The sequence below is a fragment of the Gavialis gangeticus genome, unplaced genomic scaffold (assembly GCF_001723915.1).
Source record: "Gavialis gangeticus isolate Ggan-Ray unplaced genomic scaffold, GavGan_comp1, whole genome shotgun sequence".
Classification (NCBI taxonomy): domain Eukaryota; kingdom Metazoa; phylum Chordata; order Crocodylia; family Gavialidae; genus Gavialis; species Gavialis gangeticus.
In genome coordinates, this window is record NW_017729011.1 from 8,286,793 (window position 1) to 8,311,073 (window position 24,281).

Genomic DNA, 24,281 nt, shown 5'->3' on the forward strand with positions numbered 1-24,281 from the left:
AGAAAACATGACTTCTATATTATGATTCTTAAGAAGGAAAAAACATATATATATACATATCTCTCTCTCTCTCTCTCTCCAATTTGTCTACATCCTTTCTGTAGCATGGGGCCCAAAACTGGACAGTACTCCAGATGTGGCCTCACCAGTGCCAAATACAGAGGAATAATCCCTCCCCTTGTTCTGCTGGCAACAATTGTACTAATGCAGCTCAGTATGCCATTAGCCTTCTTTGCAACAAGGGCACACTGTTTGCTGTGGTGTTATTCCTGCATTTATTTCCATTGCTTGCTTTTGTAGAAAGGTAGAAACTGCTTTTTTGTTTCAGCCCAATAGTATCCTGGTCAATGAATAGGGCTCAGAGGTGTGGCAGCACTGCAAATAATAATGTGGGGTGTTGGATACCCAAACTCTGGGCTAAAATCAGCCCCACAGGACTACATTTCTCTTCTGCTCGAGGGTTTATGTCCAAGTGTACACTGTCGGCTCGCTAGGTCAGGGATCCTGGACAGTGTGTGTGCGCGCATATAATCATTAGTCTGGGGTTTGCATAAACACAGCTATTTGTGTCAACTGGAACATTTCAGCTGGGTTATTTTCATCACCATCCTCCTGCACCAAGATGCCTAACACATTAACTCCCTCTCTTGAAAACGGTCCCAAGGCTTGTTGTTGCTGCTAAAACAAGTGGTGTGTTTTGCTTTGGGGTAGCTAATGCTCTTCCCCTATCTGAGTTCTACCACAAAGGAAACTCAGCAAGGTCAGCTGTAGACCCCCTGCCTGGGACTGCCTTGTTTTTGCTGCAGTTGTTATCTCAAGATGGGAGACTTGTGTTAGTGACCTCAGAAAAGAACATTTGGCTTTTTTGCTTTCAGCAGAGAAGACAAGCCTGTGCATCTTGCAGCTTGTCTTGTGTTGACACCAGAATTGGCCGTGAGAGGGCCTAACAAAAACAGCGATGGAGTTGTATGCACAGAGCAGCTGCTGGTACCTGGCTTTAGGCAGGTTGTGTAGGACATCCTCCACTCCTAGCTGAGGTAGGGGTCTCAGACACAAAACCTAGTGCAACATGATAATCAATCAAGAAAGGGGAATTCAGCATCTATTGCCCCCTACCAAAATTCCTTGATCTGTGCTCTCATCTAATGCCATGCCACTCTGGCAGGTTATTTTCACTCCTGGAGAGAGACAGAGAGAGAGTGAGGGAGAATATTTCTGGAGCCTATCCCTAGGGTCAGCGAACATCTCTATTCTGCCCGTGACTGGGGATCGTAGGTGCTAACTTACAAGAAATAAATAATGTCATGATATCTCAGCAGCAGCGTAAGAATTTCTAGTCACAGCCCTCACTGCTTTAGCACCATATGATCTCAGATTACTTTACAATAGTGAATTAAGCCTCATTACAGCCCTGTGAAATAGGAAAGTATTATCCCATTTTGCATCAAAATTAAGTGACTTGCACAGTGTCACACTGGAAAGAAATGACATAGAGCGAAATCCAGATATTCTGGTCCTGTGCCAAAACCCCATGACTCTCTCCCTTCTGCTTCCTCATGGCAACAGCAGCACGAGTACTGAGGCCTCACTGAAGCAACGGCCTTTTTATTGTTACCTTCAAGTGGCAGAAGACAAGTGTCCCACATTTCTGTGTGTCCCAGGGTGTCTTTAGTGCCATAGCCAGCATAAAGGAACTGTAGTGCAATGCTAAGATACCCCTAGGATGCAAGGGGACAGCCAGGAGGTGTAAATACTTTATACAGTCTCTGACAGGAGCCCCTATTCAAGAAGTGTCAGGGAAGGGAGGTTTCTTGGCAGGAGTGTTCCTACACCCTGGCAGCCAAAAATAGTTGGAGCAGATGGTAAGGGCCTTTGGTATGTACAGCAGTCCTCTATCCTGAGTTAGGAAATTTCTCATACAGAGGAGGTGCAAAGTTAACTTGACCCAAGAAACACAGTCCTGCCCTTATAGACTTCCATTGCTTATGTAGAGCATCTTCTTCAGAGATGTGGCTATCCAGTTTGTCATGATGAAGCATGCACAAAAGAGAAGACCAATGTACTGGCAAAATGCGGTCTTGTTCCCAGGCAAGGTGTACAACCATAATCCTTCAAATGAGAACCACTCGTCCCAGAACAATAAGGTCTGCACGGGGAGCTGCAGTCACCAGTGTCTCTTTCACCTGCTCTGGGAATTGAACACTGGGAGAGAAGATGTGATTAACAAACCCAAAAATAGGGATGAGAGTCAGGACAGTTGCTTTCAAATCATGGCTGTGACATGCCAGGCAAGTCAATGTTTTCTCCTCAATTTTTCCTACTTGTAATGGGCAAATGATACCACCAGCATAGTGAAGCATTTGAAATTTATGGGATAAGTGTGCCAAATATAAATATATTCTCATTTAACCACTATTAATTGTAAACCTGCTGCCAGTGAAAACTGAAAAGAATGAACCAATTACAGGAGACAATGTACTTTAGGCAGTACAGAGTGAGTATATCATTAGATCCTCTTCATTGGATGAATACATATATTTAGGCAATGTTTCTGACTGAAGCAGGCTGCTTCAGATGTACAGTTGAGATTGCTGTCCAAAATATATCATCTGCTCCTGCCAATAACACTGCAGTGTGGCATATAATAGATAAGGCAAAAACATCTCCACTACACAAAGAGGTAAGTTTTTACATCTCTTAGCACAGACAAGGGAGTTTCCCCTTGATGTAACTAGTTGAGGTCAATTCCAAGTGTGGGAAGTATCGTGGACTTTAATGAGATCTGTGCAGGGAAGAAAATTTCTGCTATGACACCAGTAGCTATCCAACTATAAAAATGCACCTCTTGACAGTCAAGGGAGAGAACCATAATCCAAGCAGTTGAGGCACTAGATGCATGGAAAAATTGCTGCACTAGACAAGAGAGACATGTGTCAGCATTTTAAACATCCACTTCCTGCATGATAAAGTCTCTTTTGCTACAGGAAACACCAGCACTTAAAAAACAGGCATGTAAGGTAGACTGGTGGCTTCCAGGGAGAGGGACTTGGTAGTACTGGGGATAAAGAGTCCAATTTTATAGACAATCCACAAAGATGCAGGAATGGAAAGCAGAACAGCAGCCACACATTTATTTGTAGGCAAATAGGTATAGACAAACCTTACTGCGCTGGTATACTTGCTGCCTAATCCTTCCCTTGCTAGCAAGAAAGCCTTACACTTTCTTGCAGGAGCATGCTCTGGGCTCAGATGAAGCAGCACATCTCCATTTCTGGACTGGATGAAGTGTCTTGCCCATGGTGTTACAGAAAAATAAAGTCTCGTTACTAGGAATAGAGCCCTGGGAGAACCCTGCCTCAGATCGTGTGCACGTTTATCCATACAACTATTTTGCTGAAGGCCTCAGAAAAGGAATCGTGCATCCCCCTCTACAAACCCTACTATAGGAGCTGCCTGCATGTATTGTGCTGAAGTCATAGTCCCTGTTACAGCTCTGCTGGAGCAGATTTTGGCCTTGTCTAGATTAGAAAGAAAGGTTTTCATAGTACGGAGGGTCTAGGATTCTTCCGGGCCTGATTTGACCTCCTAAACGTGTTAAACTGGAATAATACTAATAAACTGGAGAGCGGGCTATACAAGGAGAGGCTGAAAGACATGGGGCTGTTCGGCCTGGAGAAGAGAAGACTTAGAGGAGACTTCATAGTACTTAGGGTCAGAAGGGTCCTAAGCAGATCATCAGGTTCGATCCCCTGCCGTAGGCAGGAACGGGTGCCGGGATAATATCACCCCAGCCAAATATCTGTCCCGCCTCCTCTTGAAGTCCCCCAAGATGGAAGAGCGCACCACCTCCCCTGGGAGCCCATTCCAGAGCCTGGCAGCCCTAACTGTACAGTAATGTCTCCTGATGTCCAGCCTGAGCCTTCTCTCTACAATTTGTGGCTGTTATTCCTAGTAACCCCGGGTGATACCTGGGGGGAACAGCCTCCCCCAATTCCCGCTTGTCCCCCCTGGTGAGTTTGTAAATGTCCACCAGATCCCCTCTCAGCCTTCTCTTGTGGAGGCTGAACAGGTTCAGGCCCTTTAGCCTCTCGTAGGGCCTGCCCTGCTGCCCCCTGACCATGCAAGTGGTCCTCCTCTGGACCCTCTCAACGCTAACCACATCCCCCTTGAAGTGCGGTGCCCAGAACTGGATGCAGTACTAGTACTCCTACTGTGGCCTGACCAATGCTGCATAGAGGGGAAGGATCACCTCCCTGGACCTGTTGAACAGTACAGGCCCCAGGACCGAGCCCAGGGGGACTCCACTGTCCACATCCCTCCAGGTCGAAAACGACCCGTCCACCACCACTCTCTGGGTGCGACCATGCAGCCAATTTGCCACCCATCTGACTGTGTAGGCATCAATGTCACTTAGTTTTTTTAAGATACTATGGTGGGAAACAGTGTCAAAGGCCTTCTTAAAGTCCAGGAAGACGACATCCACCCCAGCACCCTTGTCCAGGGACTTTGTGACCTGATCATAAAAAGAAACCAGGTTAGTCAGGCAGGATCTGCCCTCAATGAACCTATGTTGGTTGTCCCTGAGCATTACATCCCCTGCTGGGCTCTTGGAGATGTACTCCTTGATAATTTTCTCAAAGGTCTTCCCAAGGACCGAGGTAAGACTGACTGGCCTATAACTGCCAGGGTCCTCTTTTCTTCCCTTCTTGTAAACAGGGATCACACTGGCCCTTTTCCAATCCTTTGGTACCTGGCCAGTGCCCCATGAGTGCTCATAGAGCCGTGCCAGGGGCCCCTCTATGACCCCTGCCAATTCCCTCAGCACCCTGCGGTGAAAAGCATCTGGACCTACTGATTTAAACATGTTCAGCCCCTCCAAAAGTTCCCTAAGTGGGACATCCCTGATCCTAGGCACGGTGGTACCTCCCCTGGGCTCGTCGCAGTTCTAGTGGGGGAGATGTCCCGGTGTCTGTTTAGGAATATGGAGGCAAAGAATTCATTAAATACTTGGTGGCAGCCTATAAGTATATAAGAGGTGCACATCAGGGCCTGGGGGAGCATCTGTTCGCTAAGCCACCCCAGGGGAAGACAAGGAATAATGGTCATAAATTGCTAGAAGATTGCTTAAGATAGGACATAAGGAGAAACTTCTTTATGGTTTGACTGTCCAGGGCCTGGATCACACTCTCCCAGAGGTGGTACAATCACCTACTGTGGAAGTCTTCAAAAAACGTCTGGACGCTCACCTGGCTGGTGTCATCTGACCTCAGCAGTCTTTCCTGCCCAAATGCAGGGAGGCTGGACCTGATGATCTCATGAGGTCTCTTCTAGCCCCCAACATCTATGAATCTATGAAAATCGACCAACTGGCTCCCATCGGAAAAAAGCTCTTCTCCCACTGTAATCTGAACAAGTCCATAGACTAGTCTACATATAGTAACATTTAAAGCCACATATTGTATTGCAAATATCTAAAAAAGGGTCTGTTTTGATCAGAGGACCTTCATAAGTTAATATAAAGACAGACCATCACCCTCCATATCCCTCTGTACTTACACCTCATCCCTGGTTCTAGATTCCAGTACCTTGCTGTGATAGTCTATGCCAGCCTATCATTTTCTCTTGCTTTTTGAGGAACCTGGTATAACTCCTACCATCAGTAGGCTTTCCCTAGCAGTGTTTGCACATCACAGTGCAAAACTCCACTCACCCTCTCAGAGAGAGGATTCTTCTCGAATCTTACTATCCAAAAGGAAGTGCAGTTGAGAGCATTACAAAGGCAGGTTACTGCAAATGCACTGCAACCACTTGACCCTTCTGAGAAAAGAAACTGTCTTCAACATCTTCTTCTAAAGAAGACTTCATTGCCTGAGCAGCTGATTCCCCCCAACCAGCTCATGCTGGCCAGCTGAGTGCAGGGCAGAGTCATGGTGCGTGTCCACTGAGGGTTGTATTGAGAGGGTTGTATTAACACTGCCCTCAGTCAGTGCCAGGGGATGCTGCAGCAGAGCCTGCCAGGCCTCTCCACATACTGATTCTTGAAACCAGCATAACATAACTGCTTTAGAGTGGTCCCGCAAAGTGTGCCCAAGGTACAGTGCTTTAGGGTGGCAACTTTTCATCCCTTTAGGTCCATCTCGTGGAAAGTGGGTGTGCTGTGCTTCACTCTACATTTGCAGTAAGCATGGTGTGTAGGCCAGGGAAGTGTGCCCAGGGGATGATGAACTGTTAGTTAGGCCAGGACTACATTTCTGAGTTCACACTCAGAAATGCTGTTGTAAATCCAGTCAACCACCATGGAAGCCAATGAAGTTACACCAGTGTGAGGGAGCAGGAGCAGGCCTTTAGAGGCAGTGTCTTCTAGTGGAGAGTTGCAAACTAGTCCTTAGGAGATTTTCATTTCATTCTTGTCAGGCAAGTTGCTTCCTCTCTCCGGCATCAGTATCATCATTGTGTTACATGTGGGAAAACTGACCTTTTCTGCAAAGCACTTAGGGGCTACAGAGTTCAAGTGCTTCATGATAAAATGTTATGCTATAACAACCTCTGGGCTCCTGGGTTCCAGTGTGAATTCACTGTGTGATCGCAGTCTTGCTTTTTTAACTTCTCTGGCCCTCGGTTTATTTATACCATAGAACTCATCTAAAGTCCCACCTCTCATCACAGACCCATGAGACTCTATTCAGGCTCACAAAGAGCCTCTGAAATCTTTGGACAGAATTTACTGGAAGTGCAAGGATGTACCATGCACCAGGCTCCCTTAGCTTGCAACATAAGGAATTATTTTGATCTGGCTCTTAAGTGGCTTTAAGCACCCTATCGACTTCACTGGGAGTTGGGGATGTTCAGTGGTTCCAGAAAATCAGCTCTTGCCCCATCGCCCCCCTACCTACCCCCCACTCAGTTCTCTTCTGCCTTCAGTTCTTCTTTGCGCAAGGTGAATTTCCAGTCCAAGATGCTGTCAAAGAAAGCAGGGGGCTTAAACAAACAGTGCTGGAGCAAATGGAATTTGCCCTTTGAAGTGAAGAGCCAGTACATCCATGAGCTCCAAAAAGGCAAAAACGTGCTCAAAGCCTTTTGTTTTGATTCTGCCAAGTTATGCAGTTTCAGGTGGTCTCTTTAATCCAGGGCTGTAGCTGTAAATGAAGAGGAAAGCCCTCCAGGACACAATCCCTTGAGAGGTAGAAATCATCCATCCATGACACTTCTCCGAGCAAAGGGGCTCTAGAGAAATGGAGACAGAACAGAGGCTCGCTTTCTAGTCTAGAGCTATTGTGGGTTCAGGCCTCTAAGAAAGCTTTTCCTTGTTGATGGAAGCATCTTGCTTTTCTACAAATCCTATCAATGGATTTTGCCAAAGGTTCTGGCAATTAGATGAAAACGGAGGCTGAGGGATTGAAAAGAGCAGCATGGAGGAGAGCTGGATGGCAGCCAGGGAACATGAATAGAAAGCTGATGGCAACCACCTAAATAATGACAAAGGTGACATCCTTTGGCTGTCTGAAGGCCTGTGGAGCAGGTGTTGCTGGATCAAAGTCAACTTCTATCAGATCAATTGACCTTTCATACAGCCAAAGAGGTGTTGGTACTATCAGAAAAAAGCCAAGAACCACTTACTTCCAGAGGGCAACTTCCTAACCCTGTCTGGAGCACTGGTGGTTAGTATCTGGGGTATCTGTTTTGTACTTAAGTAGGACTTTGCTTTCCACTGCCAGCCAGCTAGCCAGCACTACACTTATTTTAAACAAAAGAGGATTCTGCAGTTCTTGCATCCTAGTCTCTGGTGCAGTGAAGCAGGGATGAGCTAAGCAGGAAGCGGTGCTACTGTCTCCACATTGCCCAGTGTCAGTCCAGCTCCTATTTTTCACCTTTGCTTTGATTCTCTTCCAGATGTATTTCTTCTTCTCCGACAAGGTGGTACTTTTGTTTGACTTCTGGAACGTCCACAGCCCGGCAGGTAAGAAAAGCCACTTCAGGCTGCCAATCATAACCAAATGGTTGCTGCTCAGCACAGCTGGTTCACATGGGGGTTCATAAACAAGTCTGTGCATAGGGGGCTGGAAAGAGCTTGAAAGAGTCTGTAGATCAGAATCTCTTCAGTTAGTTTTGCATAACTTCTCTCTGCCACAGCCTCGCGCAGCAGGATTACCTGCCAGTAAGTCTCTCTAGCAAAGGGAGAGAGTGATAAAGGGAGCATGGTGGGTGAGAAAGACTTCTGTTTTGATTAAAAAAAAACCCCAGGGGTTTAGCCTCCTTCAGCACTGGTTGAAGGGATATGAGCCCCTACCTCTGGAAAGTTTTGTATAGAATAGTATCTACACACATGTATACAGGCAGATTCCCTTTTGGCATTTCCTGCGTGTCCCAGGATATGCTCCTAAATTATCCCAACATGGACACTCAAGAGACTATATAAGAGAGAAAGCCACTTGTTTTGGCCAAGTAAATAAGTGACTTAGACCTAGCATCACACTGATTCTTAGACCAGGTTGGAGAGCCTGAGACTCAGATTCTTCCCCGAAAGGCGAGAAGTCTTGAAGATGAAAGAAACCTGGGCTTGCAGAGTCCTGAATGCACTTTGTGAGCTAATCACCAGGGAATCATGTGCTGTGCTATAGCAAACTAAGCCTTAATCAAGCCAGTGTCAGGACTTCCTGGGGTGAAGTGAGCTAGTTTTCTTTTCCAGTCTTGAGGGTGTCTATACATGTGCAGTGACGCTGGCCCAATGCACTGTCATTAGCGTGCTAATGGCTGCTTCAGCAGACTGTAGTGTCATGTGTATCAGCATCCCTGTGCTGAAAAATGGTGGCAGGTGGTGCTTTAACTAAAGCTCATTAGAAAGCCCCCGCCACCATTTTTCAGTGCAGGGACACTGATACACGTGATGCTCCAAGCACTTTAATTAGAGCAGCTCTCAGAGCCACTCTAATTAAAGCACTTCACCTCCTCCCCTTCCTGGAGCACGTCTATAAATGCCCACAGCTGACTGCTGTCTCCCAGATTCTGTGGAACCGGCCCCTCTCCAGGTTTTGCTCAGTGGCATACGTCTTGTGAATGCCAGAGGACTGCCCTGCCCACAGGACCCAGCAAAAGGCTTTAGACAAAAGACTTTTGCAGCCTGGCATGTTGTTGAAGTCCAGCCAGTCCCTGCGGTGGGATGAACTGCTGGAGGCTGAGACTCCAAAGTAGCCATTTGTAGACTAGTACCCTGAAGCCCGCCCGCACCTAACAAGGGGCTAACCCCCACCTCCCTGTTTCCTGCTGAGTCGCAGCATACTTGGAATAAGGCTGTAAACTGCAGCGTGTGAAAAGGAAGGACCTCCTCTGTAGAACGTGTCATTAAGCTCCAGCCTGACCGGAGAGACGATTATTTTTGGATCCCTGAACTAGCTAGATTTTGGGGCAGAGTTCTTAACAGAGGCTAATTAGGGATGGCTGATAGCCAGATTCATTCATAACAGCTAGCAGAGGCCATGGCCTGTGCTGCTTGGGTGATAATTGAAGAGGGGGATTAAAGGCAGCTACTGTATGTTCTTAGTTTACCTATCTATCTAGCTGTAGAGGAGGGAGGCAGACAAGATGACAGGAATTCCCGGTGCAAAAAACCTGAATCCTCAGGATCTTGCCATAGAGAATGTATCCTCCTGCATTCTTTGCAGACCCACTGCCTGCTCTTTATTCCTGGTCTTGAAAGAGCAGGAAAAGCCCTGTTACCCCATTAGGAAATTTCTGACTACCCCACCCACCTGCCACTGGCTTACCACTGCAGGCAAAGATTACTACAGTGGCTTAGCCCAGGCTGATCATCAGTCAGCTGATTGAGTTACCACAGCTGGTCATGTCTATTCCAGGGAGGCCCAAGATTAGGACAGCAGGTGGAAGCTGCAGTCACAGAGTGAGGTTTCTTGGAGGAAGCAAGGCAGAGGGTAATTTTTTAGAATATGCCTGTTTTGTGCACTGTCACAGTTATACAAGCACTAGGTCCATGCATAAAACTGCAAGACTAAGTGGTGCAGGAAGAACAAGCAGAAGAGAATGGCGAAACTCTTCCCAACTCTTTTACAGCATAAGAGGATCATCGATAGTCTTTATCATGGACCAGGGCATGACACAAGACAAAATGCACAGAAAACATATGAGATTTTATGCTGTGTAATGGGTCAGTGAATCATGCAGTGCTCTGCTGCTGCTCCCATGCCCCAGATCTGCATTAAAATTAATTCTGTACCTCATTCCCCAAGTTCACCTCTTTCATTTGGATGGGGCTAGAGCGAGCCTCCTCCAAGATGAATTGAGCAGAAGACATAGAGAAGGTCCACAGACATTGATCAGATGCCATAAGAAGCACCATTTAATTCCTATTGGACTGGATCTTGGCAGCCTAATTCTTACCTGGAAAAGACAGGGATAGGGTGGAGGTGGGGAGTGAGTAAAAGGGGCAGGGGACAAACTTGGGCCAAGAGCCAGTTGTTGTGTGCTTAGACTGATGCCCTTTCAGTTTCTTACACTTGAACTCAGCCTTCAAGTCTTCCATGCATCACTTGCTACTGAGGCTTGGTCGCAGCATGGGTTAAGTGGCGCTTATGTTGTGCAGGGACGGCTCCATCTGAGCAGGTTGCAGGCCCTCTGAGTGGTGTTTGCCTTGCAGGGATGGCACTGTCGGTGGTGGTGATCCTGCTGCTGGCAGCATTGTACGAAGTCATCAAGGTCACCAAAGGCAAACTGCTTCATCGGACAGTGTTGTCTGTCCCCACCAGCATCAGTCAGGAGTCATTAGAAGAACGAGACAGGGCATCTGTCAACTCAGAGCGAGGTCAGCAAAACTCCACCCAAAAAAGGTAATCCAAGCTCAGTTGCAGGCTCTCACAAAAGCTGTCCAAGAGACACTAGCTAAGATCTTTGGGCTTTATGGGCTTCCCAACCTGGAATGCTTGGCCTGTATAGTTATTAGAGTGGGGTTGACTCCCACCCCGCTCCCAGCTAGTTTTCCCTCACTAAATGCCCATTCCACAAATGACGGGGCTGCTCTTCTGGCCTCAGGGAAGCCTGGCTTGCTGTTCCCAGGTGCAGTAGCAATCCTTAACATCAGAGGAGATTTCTCATTCATACGTGCATGATTAAAACCAGCAAGACTAGGAATGAATCATCTCTTTGTCATAATGTCAGTACAGAGCGTTCTTCCCTCCGCTTCCCCTGCAGCAGTGAATGGGGAATCTGTTTGATCAGGCAGGCCTGGCCAATGTGATCAGTGTCCTTCTCTGGCCCGGGTGGGAGGTGATGGAATTCGGTTTATATAGCAAAACCTGTTCAGATAGCCCTTCGCCTGCTGGAGGCAAGCATAAGGAATCATTTATCATCTTCACTGGGAGACTGTTTCCAGGCAAGCAATATCTGCCTTCAGTTAAGACTAGTTTCACTGTAGTTTTCTGGAGACCATATGTTTTTCACAAATACCCAAATACTATTCATAGAACATCAGATGCAAACATACAGATAGCAACCAAAATGCCTGAGAAGTAGTACATGAGACCAGAGCTTCACACCCAAAGGCCTGTGTCGTCCACATGACTACAAAAAGCCAGCAAAACCCAAGCAGCAGAGGCAACATATAATGCAAGAGGATGATGTGATTCTGAGCCAGCCAGGATCATGCCTTGCCTCTCCTGTTCTACACGATCCAGCGTGATGATGGGAGATGGAAAGGAAGAACCACAGTATGGGTTTGAGACTACCCAATACAAGTCAGCCAGCTGGAGTGCTGAGATCACTGCTGCCTAAAGTATCTCACTGTTTCTGGGTGTAATGCCATCTTTTTGCATATACCAAGGGCTGCATGACTAGAGGCCAGCACAGGGCTCATTGGCAAGGCTTGGGCTCTCCATCTCTTTTTTTGCTTTTTTTTTTTGCTTAGGTGGTTTCTGTACCATGTCAGCCAGACGCTGCTCCATGTGATCCAGGTGATTATTGGTTATCTGGTGATGCTGGCTGTGATGTCCTACAACACCTGGATCTTCCTGGGTGTGATTGTGGGCTCCACAGTGGGTTACTATGTGGCCTACCCAATACTCAATGCGCGATAGAAGCTCCTGGACCGGTTGCATTCAAGGACGCTGTTGCACAGAAGAGGGCAGCATCTCCCATGGGAGGATGGCGACTGATTTTCCACTGGAGAAACTACTCATGGCCTCTAATGCTGGAAAGAGTCCCAGAGCACTGGGGAATTTCCTACTTCTTTCATTGCATTTTGGCTTATACTGTTATAAAAAAATCTACATATATTTTTAAAATCACATTTGAACCATTTCCGCTGGGCCTGCCCTCCTCCCACTTGCTGTGCAGGCAACGGCACCAAAGAGGACCTAGGTTGGGTCCAGGACTGTTTACTGGTCTATGGCCACCATTATCCCCACTGCCACTTGCCAGCGTGGGAGCTTCCCTCAGCAGAAAAGCAATTAACACTGACTTTGAATCCACCCTCAAGTCTCACTCAGGAATCCCAGGAACCTTTTCCCATCAACCAGGGGGAACGTAGAGGTTTGTACCCTTGTCAGCATTGCTCTGGTTTGGTTCCAAGTTGAGCCAGCAAGTGGGTGACATGCTGTATTTAAATCCAGGATGTGGATGTGATGGGAACAACTCTGGCATGACTTTATCCTCCCTCTCATATGTCTGTTCAGGATTCTGCCTGGTCCCATTCACTTTTCCTTACTGCTTGTGGTCAGGGAGAAGGAGCAGAATTGGAAAGAGGTGGTATAACCCTAATGTTATCTCTTATCCTCCACGGGTTCCTTTACAAACCCTGCCCCGTGCCACCCTGTGCCCTTCACCTCACACGGTGCCTTCTGTGTTCCTGTAGCACTAACTGTGACTCAGCGCATCATGGCATGGAGAGGTGGATGCAGTGCAAGCTGCTCTTGCATTGGTTTCCAGAATCTCTGAAGGCAACTGCATTCATGTGCCAGACAGGAGATTTTACCACACCTTTAGCTCTCCTGTGAAATATGAACCTTCATTTCTACTTGGGAGAACTTTACAGTCTTTTCTCGTATGCCTGCAAAAGGGTGCCTGTGCCTGAAAGCTTGCAATTACAGAATGTTTGGTTTTTTTTGCAAAAATGTAGTTGGTCTAATAAAAGATATCACCCCTATCAGGAGTTCTGGCTGCATTAATGTAGAACTAGTAGGTGTAGCTCTTACATGTGTGCAGTGACAACTGCTGTGGAAACACAGGTTTGCCAAGCTCCTACTGTGTCTCTCTGGTTCTTCCTGTTCTTCTCAGAGAAGGGCCCATTTTAATACAGCCATCTTTATCATTTATTTGCTTGTATGTGTGCATGTGCCTTAAAATGCTGGCCCTCACCTCAGGGGTACAGCAGACTTAGTTTACTTTATATATATACTTTTAAAATAATCAATATCCTCTGACACGTGGACAGTCTGACTGCCCAGGAGCCAGTGAACTATTCACCGCATAGACACCGGGACTGTGCAAGGCTCCATCAAGGCCATAACTTATAGGTACAATCCACCCTGTTTAAGATACCAGCTACAGCTGATCTCTGACAGGTTTCTCCAAGGACTTCCATCATCTTTTTAGTAATTCCCAGGGTCAGTGGTGCTTCCTAACCCAGGAAACTCCACTTCAATGTTGACATTTTTCGTGGGGGTGCAGAGTCTTCAGTTATGCAGCCACTTAGACGTACTGTGGCAAATAGGAGAAGAGCTTGGCATTCAAGTGCACCGTGTAGGCATAGGGTTGTTCATGGTAATCGTGTTGGTCTAAGGACAGGCAGGCAAGGTTCTTTGGGTAGATGTGATATCGTTTATTAGACCAACTAAAAAGTTGGAAAGAAGTTGAAAAAACCTGCCTGACATCTGACACCCCAGGTAACCTGTTTCCAACAGACTACTTGCCTTCCTTCACACATTTCCCTACCTTCCCCATCTCCCCTCCTATCTCTACCCGTGGTCTTCATTTGCATTTTCACAGGCAAGCTTCTTGTACATTTGCTTCTTTCCTACCTTGGAGAACACGTAACACCAGCTGAGTCTCCCTGTGCCTGATGAAGGGTGTTTGTGCCTGAAAGCTTGCAAAGAACTTTTTTCCAACTTTTTATTGGGTCTAATAAAAGATATCACATCTACCCAAAGACCCTTGCCTGCCCCATGTAGGCACATACACTTCTGCCTACAGAGCAGTGAGCAAACAGGGGCAGCAAACAGGGCAAGCAGTTTGCAAGCAGTTCACTGGGAGCAAAAGGAAGGGGAAGTGGAGGTTGGCCTGAAGTACCAGATCCTGCTTTGGAAAGGTAAGTGAGCCAGGGCTGCCTGTGTGTTTGGCTCCTGCCTATTTGTTTGGTGGGCTGTGTGTGTTTGAGGCGTGTGCTCTGAAAAACTGGGAGTGCCACTAGCTGAATGATTGCTAAGTGATTGTTGGGCGATTGATGTCCCTGTCTGACAAAAGCCCAGCTTGGCTTAACAGGGAACACTCCAGTCAGCTAAAATACAAAAAGGAAGATTATATGAGCTGGAAATTTGGACAAACAACAAAGGAAAACTGTAAGAGCATTGCTGGGGCATGCAGGGGTGAAGTCAGGAAGGCCAAAGCACAATTGGAGCTGCAGCTAGCAAGGGATATGAAGGGTAACAAGAAAGGTTTCTATAAGTATGCTGGTAACAAGAGGAGGATCAGGGAAAGTGTGAGCCCCTTACTGAACAGGGGAGGCAACCAAGGGTGCAGAAAACGTTGAAGTGCTCAATGTCTTTTTTACTTCAGTCTTCACAGGCAAGATCAGCTCCCAGACTATTGTGCCTGGCAGCACAGATTGGGGAGCAGCCAACAGTGGCCAAAGGACAGGTTAGGGATTATTAAGAAAAGCTAGACGGGAAGTACCCAAGGTTGCTGAGGAAGTTGGCTGATGTGCAGGGATCCAGGTTTTCAGTTTCCCATGGGAAAATGGAGAAAAAAGTGGGTTTCCCCCTTTGCCTGAGGAAAATGTGGATTTCTCATTTTAACAGAGAAACCCGTGGATTTTGCACTTTTGCACAGAGCTCTCTGCAGGCTGGTACAGTTCCAGCCTGGAAGGGGCTGCGGGGAGCTGGAGGAGGGTGGTCAGGCAGGGACTGCCATGTACACGCACTTGGTGGCCAAGCAGCTGGGAGAGGAGCTTCTGCAGATAAGTCGGGGTGGTGTGGGGATTGAGGCCCCATAAGGAGGGGCAGGGGAACCTGTGCCCCCAGATCTGTGTGCAGGGTGGGGGTAGACATGTGCTTCCTGCTGTGGGCTCAGGCTCCCTGCTCTGCTGCCGTCCCTTGGGGGCCTCCACAGCCCCGTGGGTCAGACCCGGCGGGGCAAGGTAGAGCGGGAAAGCTCCTTGCCGCTGCAAGCTCCACGTTGCCCTGGCAAGGTATCCCTTGTGCACCCAGTAGCAGTGAGGGGCACAACCCTGCATTGCCACCCCTACAGCTCCTTGTGGCTGCCCCTACCAGCCCCAGCCCCACTGCCTGGGCACCCATTGCTGGGGGCAGAGCCGGGTGGCTGGGATGGGGCCAGGGTGAGATAAGTGGGTGGAACTGGGGGGGACCTGGGGTCTTGTGGCGATGACAGCATGCAGTGGGATGGGCAGAGCTGCAATCCTCTGCCCATGTGTCCCTGTGACGAGCGTGGGTTGCGTGGGCAGGGGTGTGCAGGCAGCAGATTGTGGCTCTGCCTCGGCTCCAGCCCTGCACCATCACCACCACAAGATCCAGGTCTTCCCTGCCCTGGAGCAGCTCCCTGCCCAGCCGGGGAGACTCCAGGAACGGGGGGCACTGGCAGCACAAGGTCATGGCAGCGCAGGGCTGGGGCTGAGGTAGAGCCCTGCATTGTTAAAGCCCTGTGCTGTCACAGCCCCCCCAGCTCCTGGGGTCTCCATGAAGACTGCCAGGAGCTGTGCGGGCAGCTGCTGGGAAATGGAGTACAGCAGCTGACTGGATCCACCATTTTGCCCACCCCTGAGCTAGACGATTGTCAGGGGTGGCAGATGACAACAAGGAGCAAGGGTCTCAAGTTGCAGCAAGGGAAGTTTAGGTTAGATATTAGGAAAAACCTTCTCACTAGGAGGGTAGGAGAGAGGTTGTGGAGTCTTCATCCTTGGAGGTTTTTAAAGCTAGACAAAGCCTTGGCTGAGATGATATAGCTGGGGATGGTCCTGCTTTGAGCAGGGGGTTGGACTAGATGTGACCTCCTGAGGTCCCTTCCAACCCTCACTTTCTATGATTTTATGAACACACGGAGCTGAGGGCCACCTGCTCTAGTACATCTGGCCTCTTCATCATTTGGGCAGCGGAAAGGACCAGATCATAGCTATAAATGTCTAGCAGGAGACTCCCCTGGTGCAAAAGAACTCTTCCATGATGTACAGCTGATCAAGTTAATGCCAGCTACTCCTTTCTGGCCAGTGGGGCACAGATGATCGATTATATTTATTCTCCTCCGCGACACACAGTCCATTCTGGTCCTACTGCTGTAACAATGGCTGAGCCAGACCAGGTCTTGACCTCAATATGCAAACAGTGTGCATCCCCAAGACAGAACTGTCTTTGGCATGGATGTTCCCTGGATCTTAGTTTCAGTGCAACCCATAGAGCTGCTAAGAACTTGCTGTCACAGAAACGGCTGCAGACATGTAGATAACACAGCCATCCTCTTTCCGAGCTCACCATCTTGATGCAATATAAGAAATAACCCTCCTTTAAAAAAAAAAGTTGTCCATGTTTTATCTGTCTGGCTCCCCAGACTGTTGGAGAGCCACCTGGGACATACTGCCCCGACACATACCTCTCCTCAGGAATCAGAGCGATGTGGCTTTGCTTCTTTCAAATGGCAAGTCTTGCTACTCTCATAAGTAGTCAGTCCACACTACACCAGGGCACGGCACAACTTGCCAGGCTGGTTTTTCCATCCAAACTGTTCTATTAGTTTGTCCTTTGCTCTCACTACTTTCTACCCCAGGATCTTATTGCAAAGTGAGTATTATCCTCCATTTTACAGATGGAATCAGGCACTGAACTGCTCCATGCTTAAAGCCACACAGCTAGTCAGGAACACCAAAATTCATTTCCAGCTCGAACACAAAGATTCATTTCCAGCTATTGAGGTATCTCTTCCTCCTGCATACATGGGACTTCCCATAGTAGGGTGTCATGCCACGAGGGATAAAGGGCTCTTGGCAGCCACTAAGCAAATGGATGCTTGCGGAAATTGCTACCCCCCCCGATAACATCCGAAGTACCTGAGCTAGCTCCAGCATCTTTGCCTGGCACTGCATGATGCTGCATAGACATATATTTAGAATGACTTAGAGCTCATTATGTTCATCCCCAGAGCAATAGGAAGGTGGTCTGGGTTTAGAGTACCAGACCAGGACACACATTTGGCCACAGGTTTCTTGTGCAAGCTCAGTCAGGTCACATTGTCTTGCTATACTCCAGTTCCCTATATCCCCTTCCTTGTGCTCTCTCTTGGTTCATCTAGCATAAGAAGAGATGGCCCCAGTCTCCCAAAATCCTATTGCTTGTATTGCACAATGCCTAATGTGGTGGCCTGGGTCTCTCAATGCAAACAGAATACAAGCAAAATCAGACATAAGCCACAAACCCTGACACATGACAGGCTCTCTAGGACAGTGCCAGCTCAGTGCGGTCCCAGCCACCATTTGCATGTTACCATAACATATACTCGCTAAAGCAACCTCTTAGCTGACCCCAGACTCTGTGCCACATTGGAGCAATGCACTAGTTCTTAACGTAGAGCTTCAATTCTAGTCTGGACCCAACCATTTTGGCTCAATTTGCTCCACTCCCGAACCTTCATGTGTAAGGTCTCCCAGTCTTTTGGGAAGCAGTTGTCCGAGAATGGTGGTGAATCAGTCAGGAACGAGACTCTCCGCTGGCTTTAAATAAGGCTGATTTTTATTTAATTCTTCTAAGCATATTTTAAACATTTGTATAACATTCTCAATGTATTGCGAAAGAGACAAGGTTTTTAATCCCCAATGCAAGGCACTTGTTGGGAGAGCCCAAGTTGTTTAGACTGGGCATCCCCCAGTTAAAAAAGAAACAACGGCATTTAAAATACACACGGAAGTTGGAATGTCTTTGTAGTTGAGGAAAGGGCCGGTACAGGTGAGCTCCCTTTCCATTTGTGTTGTAAGAAGAACTGTCCTAGTCAGGTGACTTGACAAGTCATGTCAACCACATGTCACATTTTAAGTACAGGAACATGTCATTTGTCTGCTGAAATCCTTCCCACAACCCACGTCCCACCAGCTACATGCTCCCAGCTTCTCTTAACATTAGGCATCTGAAACACATCTATCACCTTGAGGCCCCAGGTGTCCCATTGCGTCCTGGGCTACACTACCCCAGTGCTCAGCGCAGTGCCCAGCTGAACCTCAGTTGCTCTCTCAGTGCGACTATCCTCCGATTGCTGGAGTGCACCAGAGATGCCCAGGGGAGCTTTGGGGAAACCCGTTCTGGGAGCGCTGCCTTTTCCTATACTTGGCAAGAGAATGTGTTTGTCTCATGTCTGGCATACTGAAAATGGTGCAAGTGTGGCAAGTTGGACTGTGCCCACATGGAGGAGTCATTTGACCAGCACAGATAAAAGCACCTGGCTAACTCCATGTGGGCTAACAACAAGCCCTTTGGTTATCATTACCAACACTGCCAGGTTCATGTGCACATTCCCATCAGGCTTGCCTTTGACTGAGAGGCCACAGGTTCCCATGGCCCTCACACTTGGTGCAAAGGTGGTGGCATTTGTCTATGGGAATGCCCTCCTGCATCTAAGAATTTGTTCTAAACTTACTGAAACCAGGGGCATTACCTATATGCACCAGAGGCACAGCAGGGGGAGGAAGCATACTGGGGAAGCCACCTCTCTCATGATAGGTGTTTCCAGAAGACCTTAAGCCCTGCAGTTTAACAAGAGTGAAACCCCAGGGGCACAAAGCCACTCGACTCATTGTTAAAAAACTCATTTGCCATGATATTTCCCATTGGAAGTCTTATTACCCCAACCAGATCAAACACCTCCGCGGGACTGATGTAAATTTACCTGGATTGCTAGGACAGCACAGCCTCACCGCAGGAGACTGATCAAAGAGGGGAGATGCAATCCCAGCCCACGGGCTGTTTGGGAAGAGCTGTTGGCACAACTTTCCAGGTGAGTCAGGCAGTAATGAGGAAATGATGAGGAATAGCTATGAATTCAGCAGGTAAAGGTAAGGAGACAGCCTCCACCGCACCCCAAGAGGTTTTCTGAGGAGCTAGAATCTTTCCTTAAGGTCGGTTTGTCTCTATCCATTCCTCCCTTGCTCTGAAAAGACCCGAGATTCACCCCCAGGCCACCTGCTCAGAGCTGTGTGTCTACATAAATATCTCTGTCTGCTTGTCTCTCTCAGTATTTGGAATTTCACAAAGCATCCCCCAGCTGACCGCAAGCCACCTCCTACCTGCGGGCAATTCAGCCATCTCTAGAAACAAGCAAAATGAAAATAAGAGCTCTAAACGAATGTGCGCCACATGCAGAAGGGAGATGCTAGTTAGCAGCAAGCCAAAGTCCTACAGCTTCAGCAAGTCAGACTCTTGCCCCACCTTCCCCCCCTCCCCCTGCACCCCTTTTGCCACCCAGCAGCTGCACCAGCTCCAGAAGCTCTGTTTGCCCAAGACGAAAGCTTTAAACTTTGCATAGGTCAGTTATGTCCCACACGGTTCTCTCTCCAAACCACGGCATCTACATGTCTGGCCTTCTTTGGCCTGCCCTTGCTCTCTACAAAGCCAACTTCCTCTCCCCATCCAACTTAAAAGCCTTTAAAAAGCACCTATTTCCTCCCCATTTCACCTACCACAGCCATCCTTCCAGGGCTCCATTCCATCCCTCCGGTCCCTCAAGCTTGTAAGAAAGGACAGGAGACCTGCTATGAAACACACTCTTGTCCACATTAGTATTTAAAAGCCACCAGCTGAGCTTGTTTTGGTGCTCTCTGGGAATAACACTGCTGGGCTGTAGAAGTCTTGGAAGGAAAAGCAAGTGTGGCAGAGTCACCACTCATAGGGACTTAATAGAAACCCCCCGTTTCTGGCCAATAGTATCAATTTAAAAGTGGCTGATTTTAGACTTCTGAGTTGTATCAATAACTATTTTCAACCAGGAAAGACAATCAGGCATCTACCCAAAGTGTCCCAGGAGCACCATGACACTGGCTGATACGTTTAGACCAACCATTCTCTGCTTCCTCCTTCCAAGCACAGCAAACACAAGCTTTCTTCACTGTCTTACCCTGCATGTACAGACAGGGTAGGAGGGATGTGGTGGCAGCAGCAGTTAGTTGATTTGAAAAATATGGTGGCTCCTTCCATTCCCATACCAGTCCTACAAAAGACAACTGCTCTGGAACCAGGAGTAGACCCTACAGTCCAAACAGTTCACACAAGAAGCCACTAGCAAAAGAATTAAGGTGCTGCCCAATCTTCTTTGTATTCAGGATAGCTCTGCTTCTGCCTCAGTCTCTGTGATGTTGGAATCAGACATCCATGAGCTCAGAACCACGTGAGCAGCAGTCCCATCCTCTTCTTCTTTGGGGCCAATCAGGAAAGAAGGATTCCAGTTCAATTTAAAGTTCGTGTTGGAGGAAGTTATTCCTCCTTGTGCCAGAGAAGATGGAAAGACCCACATTAAATTCATGGCCCTGGCTTTAACAGTATATATACAGGCATATAAAGGGGCCTCGTCATTTGTTTGGAGAAAGGGGTGCCAGTGTTGAACATTCACAGAGCAGGGGGGATGTCCACAGCCTAGCTCATCTGGGTTCCTGAATGCAGGTTCATGGACAATAGGTACAGGCTGTGGGCCTCAGACTGCATTCAACATCCTTGGCATGGTGTGCCAGAATGGCCTCTTTGGTTAGAGCAAGAGTAACAGGTTAAAGAAACAGCCAGATGGTCGTAATGGCTACAGAAATCTCTAAAAACCCCAGCCCTCCCCTGATGTCGATGTACAGGACTGCTGCTCTCTAGTGGCTACTCCAGGCATTTGCAAACTTATTTTGAAGTAAAGTGTCTTCAGTAAGAAGGAAAAACAAAAGACGGGGGAAAGTGCAGGGGAGTGGGGAGGAATGCCCTACATGAAGAGGCAGAGCCCTGGGAGGCTGCTGGGTTTGGACCAGTACTGAACTGCTGCACCCATCAGCAGAGCATTCTTCCCCAAGCAGGGCTGTGATTTAGGTGGTTCTCCCCACCCCCTTCCCCAAAATGATGGAGTCTGAACCCAGGAACGTAACAGCTTCTAATGCTGCGGCTGGACCAGCCTACGAGTCCCCCCACCCGAATCCCATGGTGTCCTTGACTCCAGTTTGCCTTTGGCACACAGTGTACATGGTTGACAGGAATCCTGAGAGGGCAGCTGACCTAAAACTCAGTCTGCATCCCCTCGCTGGTCTCTGTGGTCCCCATGCTGGTCTCTGTGGTCCCCTCGCTGGTCTCTGTGGTCCCCTCGCTGGTCTCTGGGGCCGTCTGGGCTGGCTCCACATTCTCCACACAGGCCTGGGTGGACACCTCCTCCCCCGTCTCCTTGTCACTAGGTTTGTGGCTGTTTGCTTCTGCTCTCTCCTCAACAGGTGACAGGGCATCTCCCAGGGAAGGCGGCTTGACTGGAGAGGCAGGTGCAGTTGGCACAGCTTTTGGTGCCTGTGCCCCCTCGCTGACTGGGCTCTGGCAACCTGCATCGTGGTGGGCAGTGAGTTCTAAGGGGGCCGGGCAGTCGGCCTTCTGGGCTGCTCCCTCTGCCACACGCTCCTCCAAAGTGCCACTCTCCTGCACTATTGTACCATTTGTCAGGTGTTCTTTTGCCTCATCTCCAGCAGGGACAGGGGTCTCCACTTGGACCTCTGTCACCAGCATCTCCCGTATCTCTTTCACATCGTCAGAAGACCCTGGTGTTCCAGGAGCAGAGCAGGTCTCCAGCTCTGCTGACTCTGTCTCCTCCTGGGAGCTCTGATGCATCAGCCTCTCTGCACCAGACTCATAGGACAGGGCTCTCTCATCATCATGGATGACCGACACCACTTGCTTGGCTCGGCGTCGCTTCTCGGCAGATGGATCTGCATCTGGCTCGTTGCCATACTCCTCTCCCCAGTCGATGGGCGCACCCTCTCCCAGCAGGTGGAGATTTGGATCACTGTTGTGCATGACCATGCTGTCACGGTACAGGTTGTGCTTCCTCTGGACTGCTGCTTCTTTCACAGCTGCAATGGCATAGACAAGGAGGTCAGGACAGATCCAGTGAAATTGGAGGAGCACCTACAGACCCCATTCTAGATCAGGACTGCACTGTGCTCTGTACCAGGTGAGGAAGTAACCAGGCCTCTCCAAGGTTTTCTGAGACTCAGAGCAAATGACATGCAACATGCATGGGGACATGGGGTTATGAGCAACTCTGCTCTCTGGTAAAGGTGTCGTGCACACAAGAACTGCAGCATCCTGTGCACCCCTCAGTTCCGACTGAGTCAGAAGCTTGTAGCTGGGAAACAGACGGACAAGCAGGTAAAGGGGAGGACAGAATTGCAAAGAAAAGGACAAAGAGTTTGAACCTGAAGCAGTGGAGAAGATGGAGATGACAGGGGGATTCAGAGAGTGGGGCAATGTGGTCAGCTGAATGAGTTTGGAAAACCATTTTGACAGATGTTTTTTGCGTGGTCTGAAAGGGGCGATAGGCAGTGTTGAGAAAGCCAGTGAGACTGCTTTCTTATGGCAATCAAGAAGAAAGATTATGCAAGGCCTAGACAGAGGGAAAGGATGGATCCTAGGAAAGTTAGAAAGGACTAGGTAGTTGGATTTGAAGCCAGTTCAGATGTATAGTACAAGAAGGGTGAAAGCAAGAGGGAGTTCCTACATAATGGAACTGAGTGACATGGAGGAAGGTGGTTTGAGCTGACAGTCACAGAATGGGATGGAGAGTTCATGGACACCTTTCTCTACCATGAAACAGCAGCAGCAGCAGCATGGATCCTGAGCTCAGCCAAGTTCTGTTCTAGCAAGGCTTTCAGAGATTATAGGCACCAGCTGCATCACTAGACATTTCATATACCACCCCCCAACCAAAACAGTTCAGTGCTGAGTGTGTACACAACTCACCACCCCTCCGCACCTCTCCCTTGCTTACCTTGCATGATGTCTTTCATGACTGACTGCAGCACAACCTCTTCGTACGTGTTCTCCACCAAGATGAAGCTGGCAAAGTCCTCAAAGATCAGTTCCTGGAACTTGGGTAATTCCTACCACAAGGAAAAAAACAGGCAGGATGCTAATGTGGCCTTCAAAAGATATCGTGCCTCAAGCAATTGAGATTTGCCCCTTCCCACAAAAGCCACAGGCACCACTAGGGTCACTGAGCCAGTGTCTGGAAAAACCTACGCCCAAGGTTGTCAGGATATTCAAGACCAAGGCACTACAAAGGTCATTGGTTAGAAGTGGTTTGTACAAGGGTAGGCACCAAGTTCCAATTACACCAAAGCCTTTGATGTCACTCTAGCAACACATTGCATTTGCTCTTTCCTTAACAATGGCACAGTGGGATAAAAGGGTCTCACTAGTAGTAAAAACTGGATCTGTGTTCTAGTACTGTGAGCAATGGATAAGGAGGATATTTGTTCATGGCAGCGCATGATCCAAGTCCATTACTCAACATGAGTTTCTCAAACATGGCACTACCCTGTGCCAGCAGGACTCAGCCCCTTACCCCCTTGCAGGTTGGTGCCAGTTTTTTCAGCAGGAAGGGGACAGTGATCTGCAGCAGAGCCTCCCTGAAGAACTTCTTCCGCACGGTGCTGCTGTCATAGTCAAACTTCTATAGATGGAAGGAGAGACAGAGTGGGCTGGTTACATGTTTGGCAGCTCACATGAAGAGAGAAGAGAAGTAAGACAGTTAAGAGGAATAGGGTCTTTGTAGCTTTCGTTTCATGTTTAATTCAGCCTTCAAAAGGGTTATGTAAATGCACTTAAGTGCATATTTTTTCGATACCCCTTAGCAGAGGTAGGGATGCAGTGTGGTCTAGTGGAAAGTCAATGTTAGACTCTGAAGACCCATGTTGTATCACTAGCCTTATTAATTTGAACAAGTCACTTGTCTGCCTTTTGCCTTCACGTCCTCTGCTTTGTTTTCACATAGACTGTAAGCTCTTTGGGCTGGACCAACTAATCACTAGGTTACACCTAGGGTGGCAGGATCCCACCACGCTGTTA

At 48.3% G+C, this 24,281-nt stretch overlaps 2 protein-coding genes across 4 annotated transcripts in view; one reads left to right on the forward strand and one right to left on the reverse strand.

Moving 5' to 3' along the window:
* The window catches only part of SLC31A2 (solute carrier family 31 member 2), a 22,636-nt gene extending 9,320 nt beyond the window's left edge, over positions 1 to 13,316 (forward strand). For 2 of the 3 annotated variants that reach the window (XM_019510488.1, XM_019510490.1), the window contains exons 2-4: positions 7,891 to 7,957; positions 10,649 to 10,838; positions 11,912 to 13,316. In XM_019510488.1, coding sequence (XP_019366033.1) covers positions 7,891 to 7,957; positions 10,649 to 10,838; positions 11,912 to 12,080 — 426 coding nt within the window. In that variant the 3' untranslated portion in view covers positions 12,081 to 13,316. Of the gene's footprint in view, positions 1 to 7,890; positions 7,958 to 9,966; positions 10,160 to 10,648; positions 10,839 to 11,911 lie in introns of all 3 variants that reach the window. The other variant, XM_019510489.1, reaches the window with a different exon arrangement.
* Positions 13,317 to 17,929: 4,613 nt separating this feature from the next.
* Positions 17,930 to 24,281, reverse strand: part of FAM129B (family with sequence similarity 129 member B) — a gene marked incomplete at its 5' end in the record, with an annotated part of 116,618 nt that continues 110,266 nt past the window's right edge. Inside the window, 3 exons of the mRNA XM_019510286.1 lie at positions 17,930 to 22,285; positions 23,203 to 23,314; positions 23,779 to 23,886. Of these exons, the coding sequence (XP_019365831.1) occupies positions 21,450 to 22,285; positions 23,203 to 23,314; positions 23,779 to 23,886 (1,056 nt within the window). The remainder of the gene's footprint in view (positions 22,286 to 23,202; positions 23,315 to 23,778; positions 23,887 to 24,281) is intronic.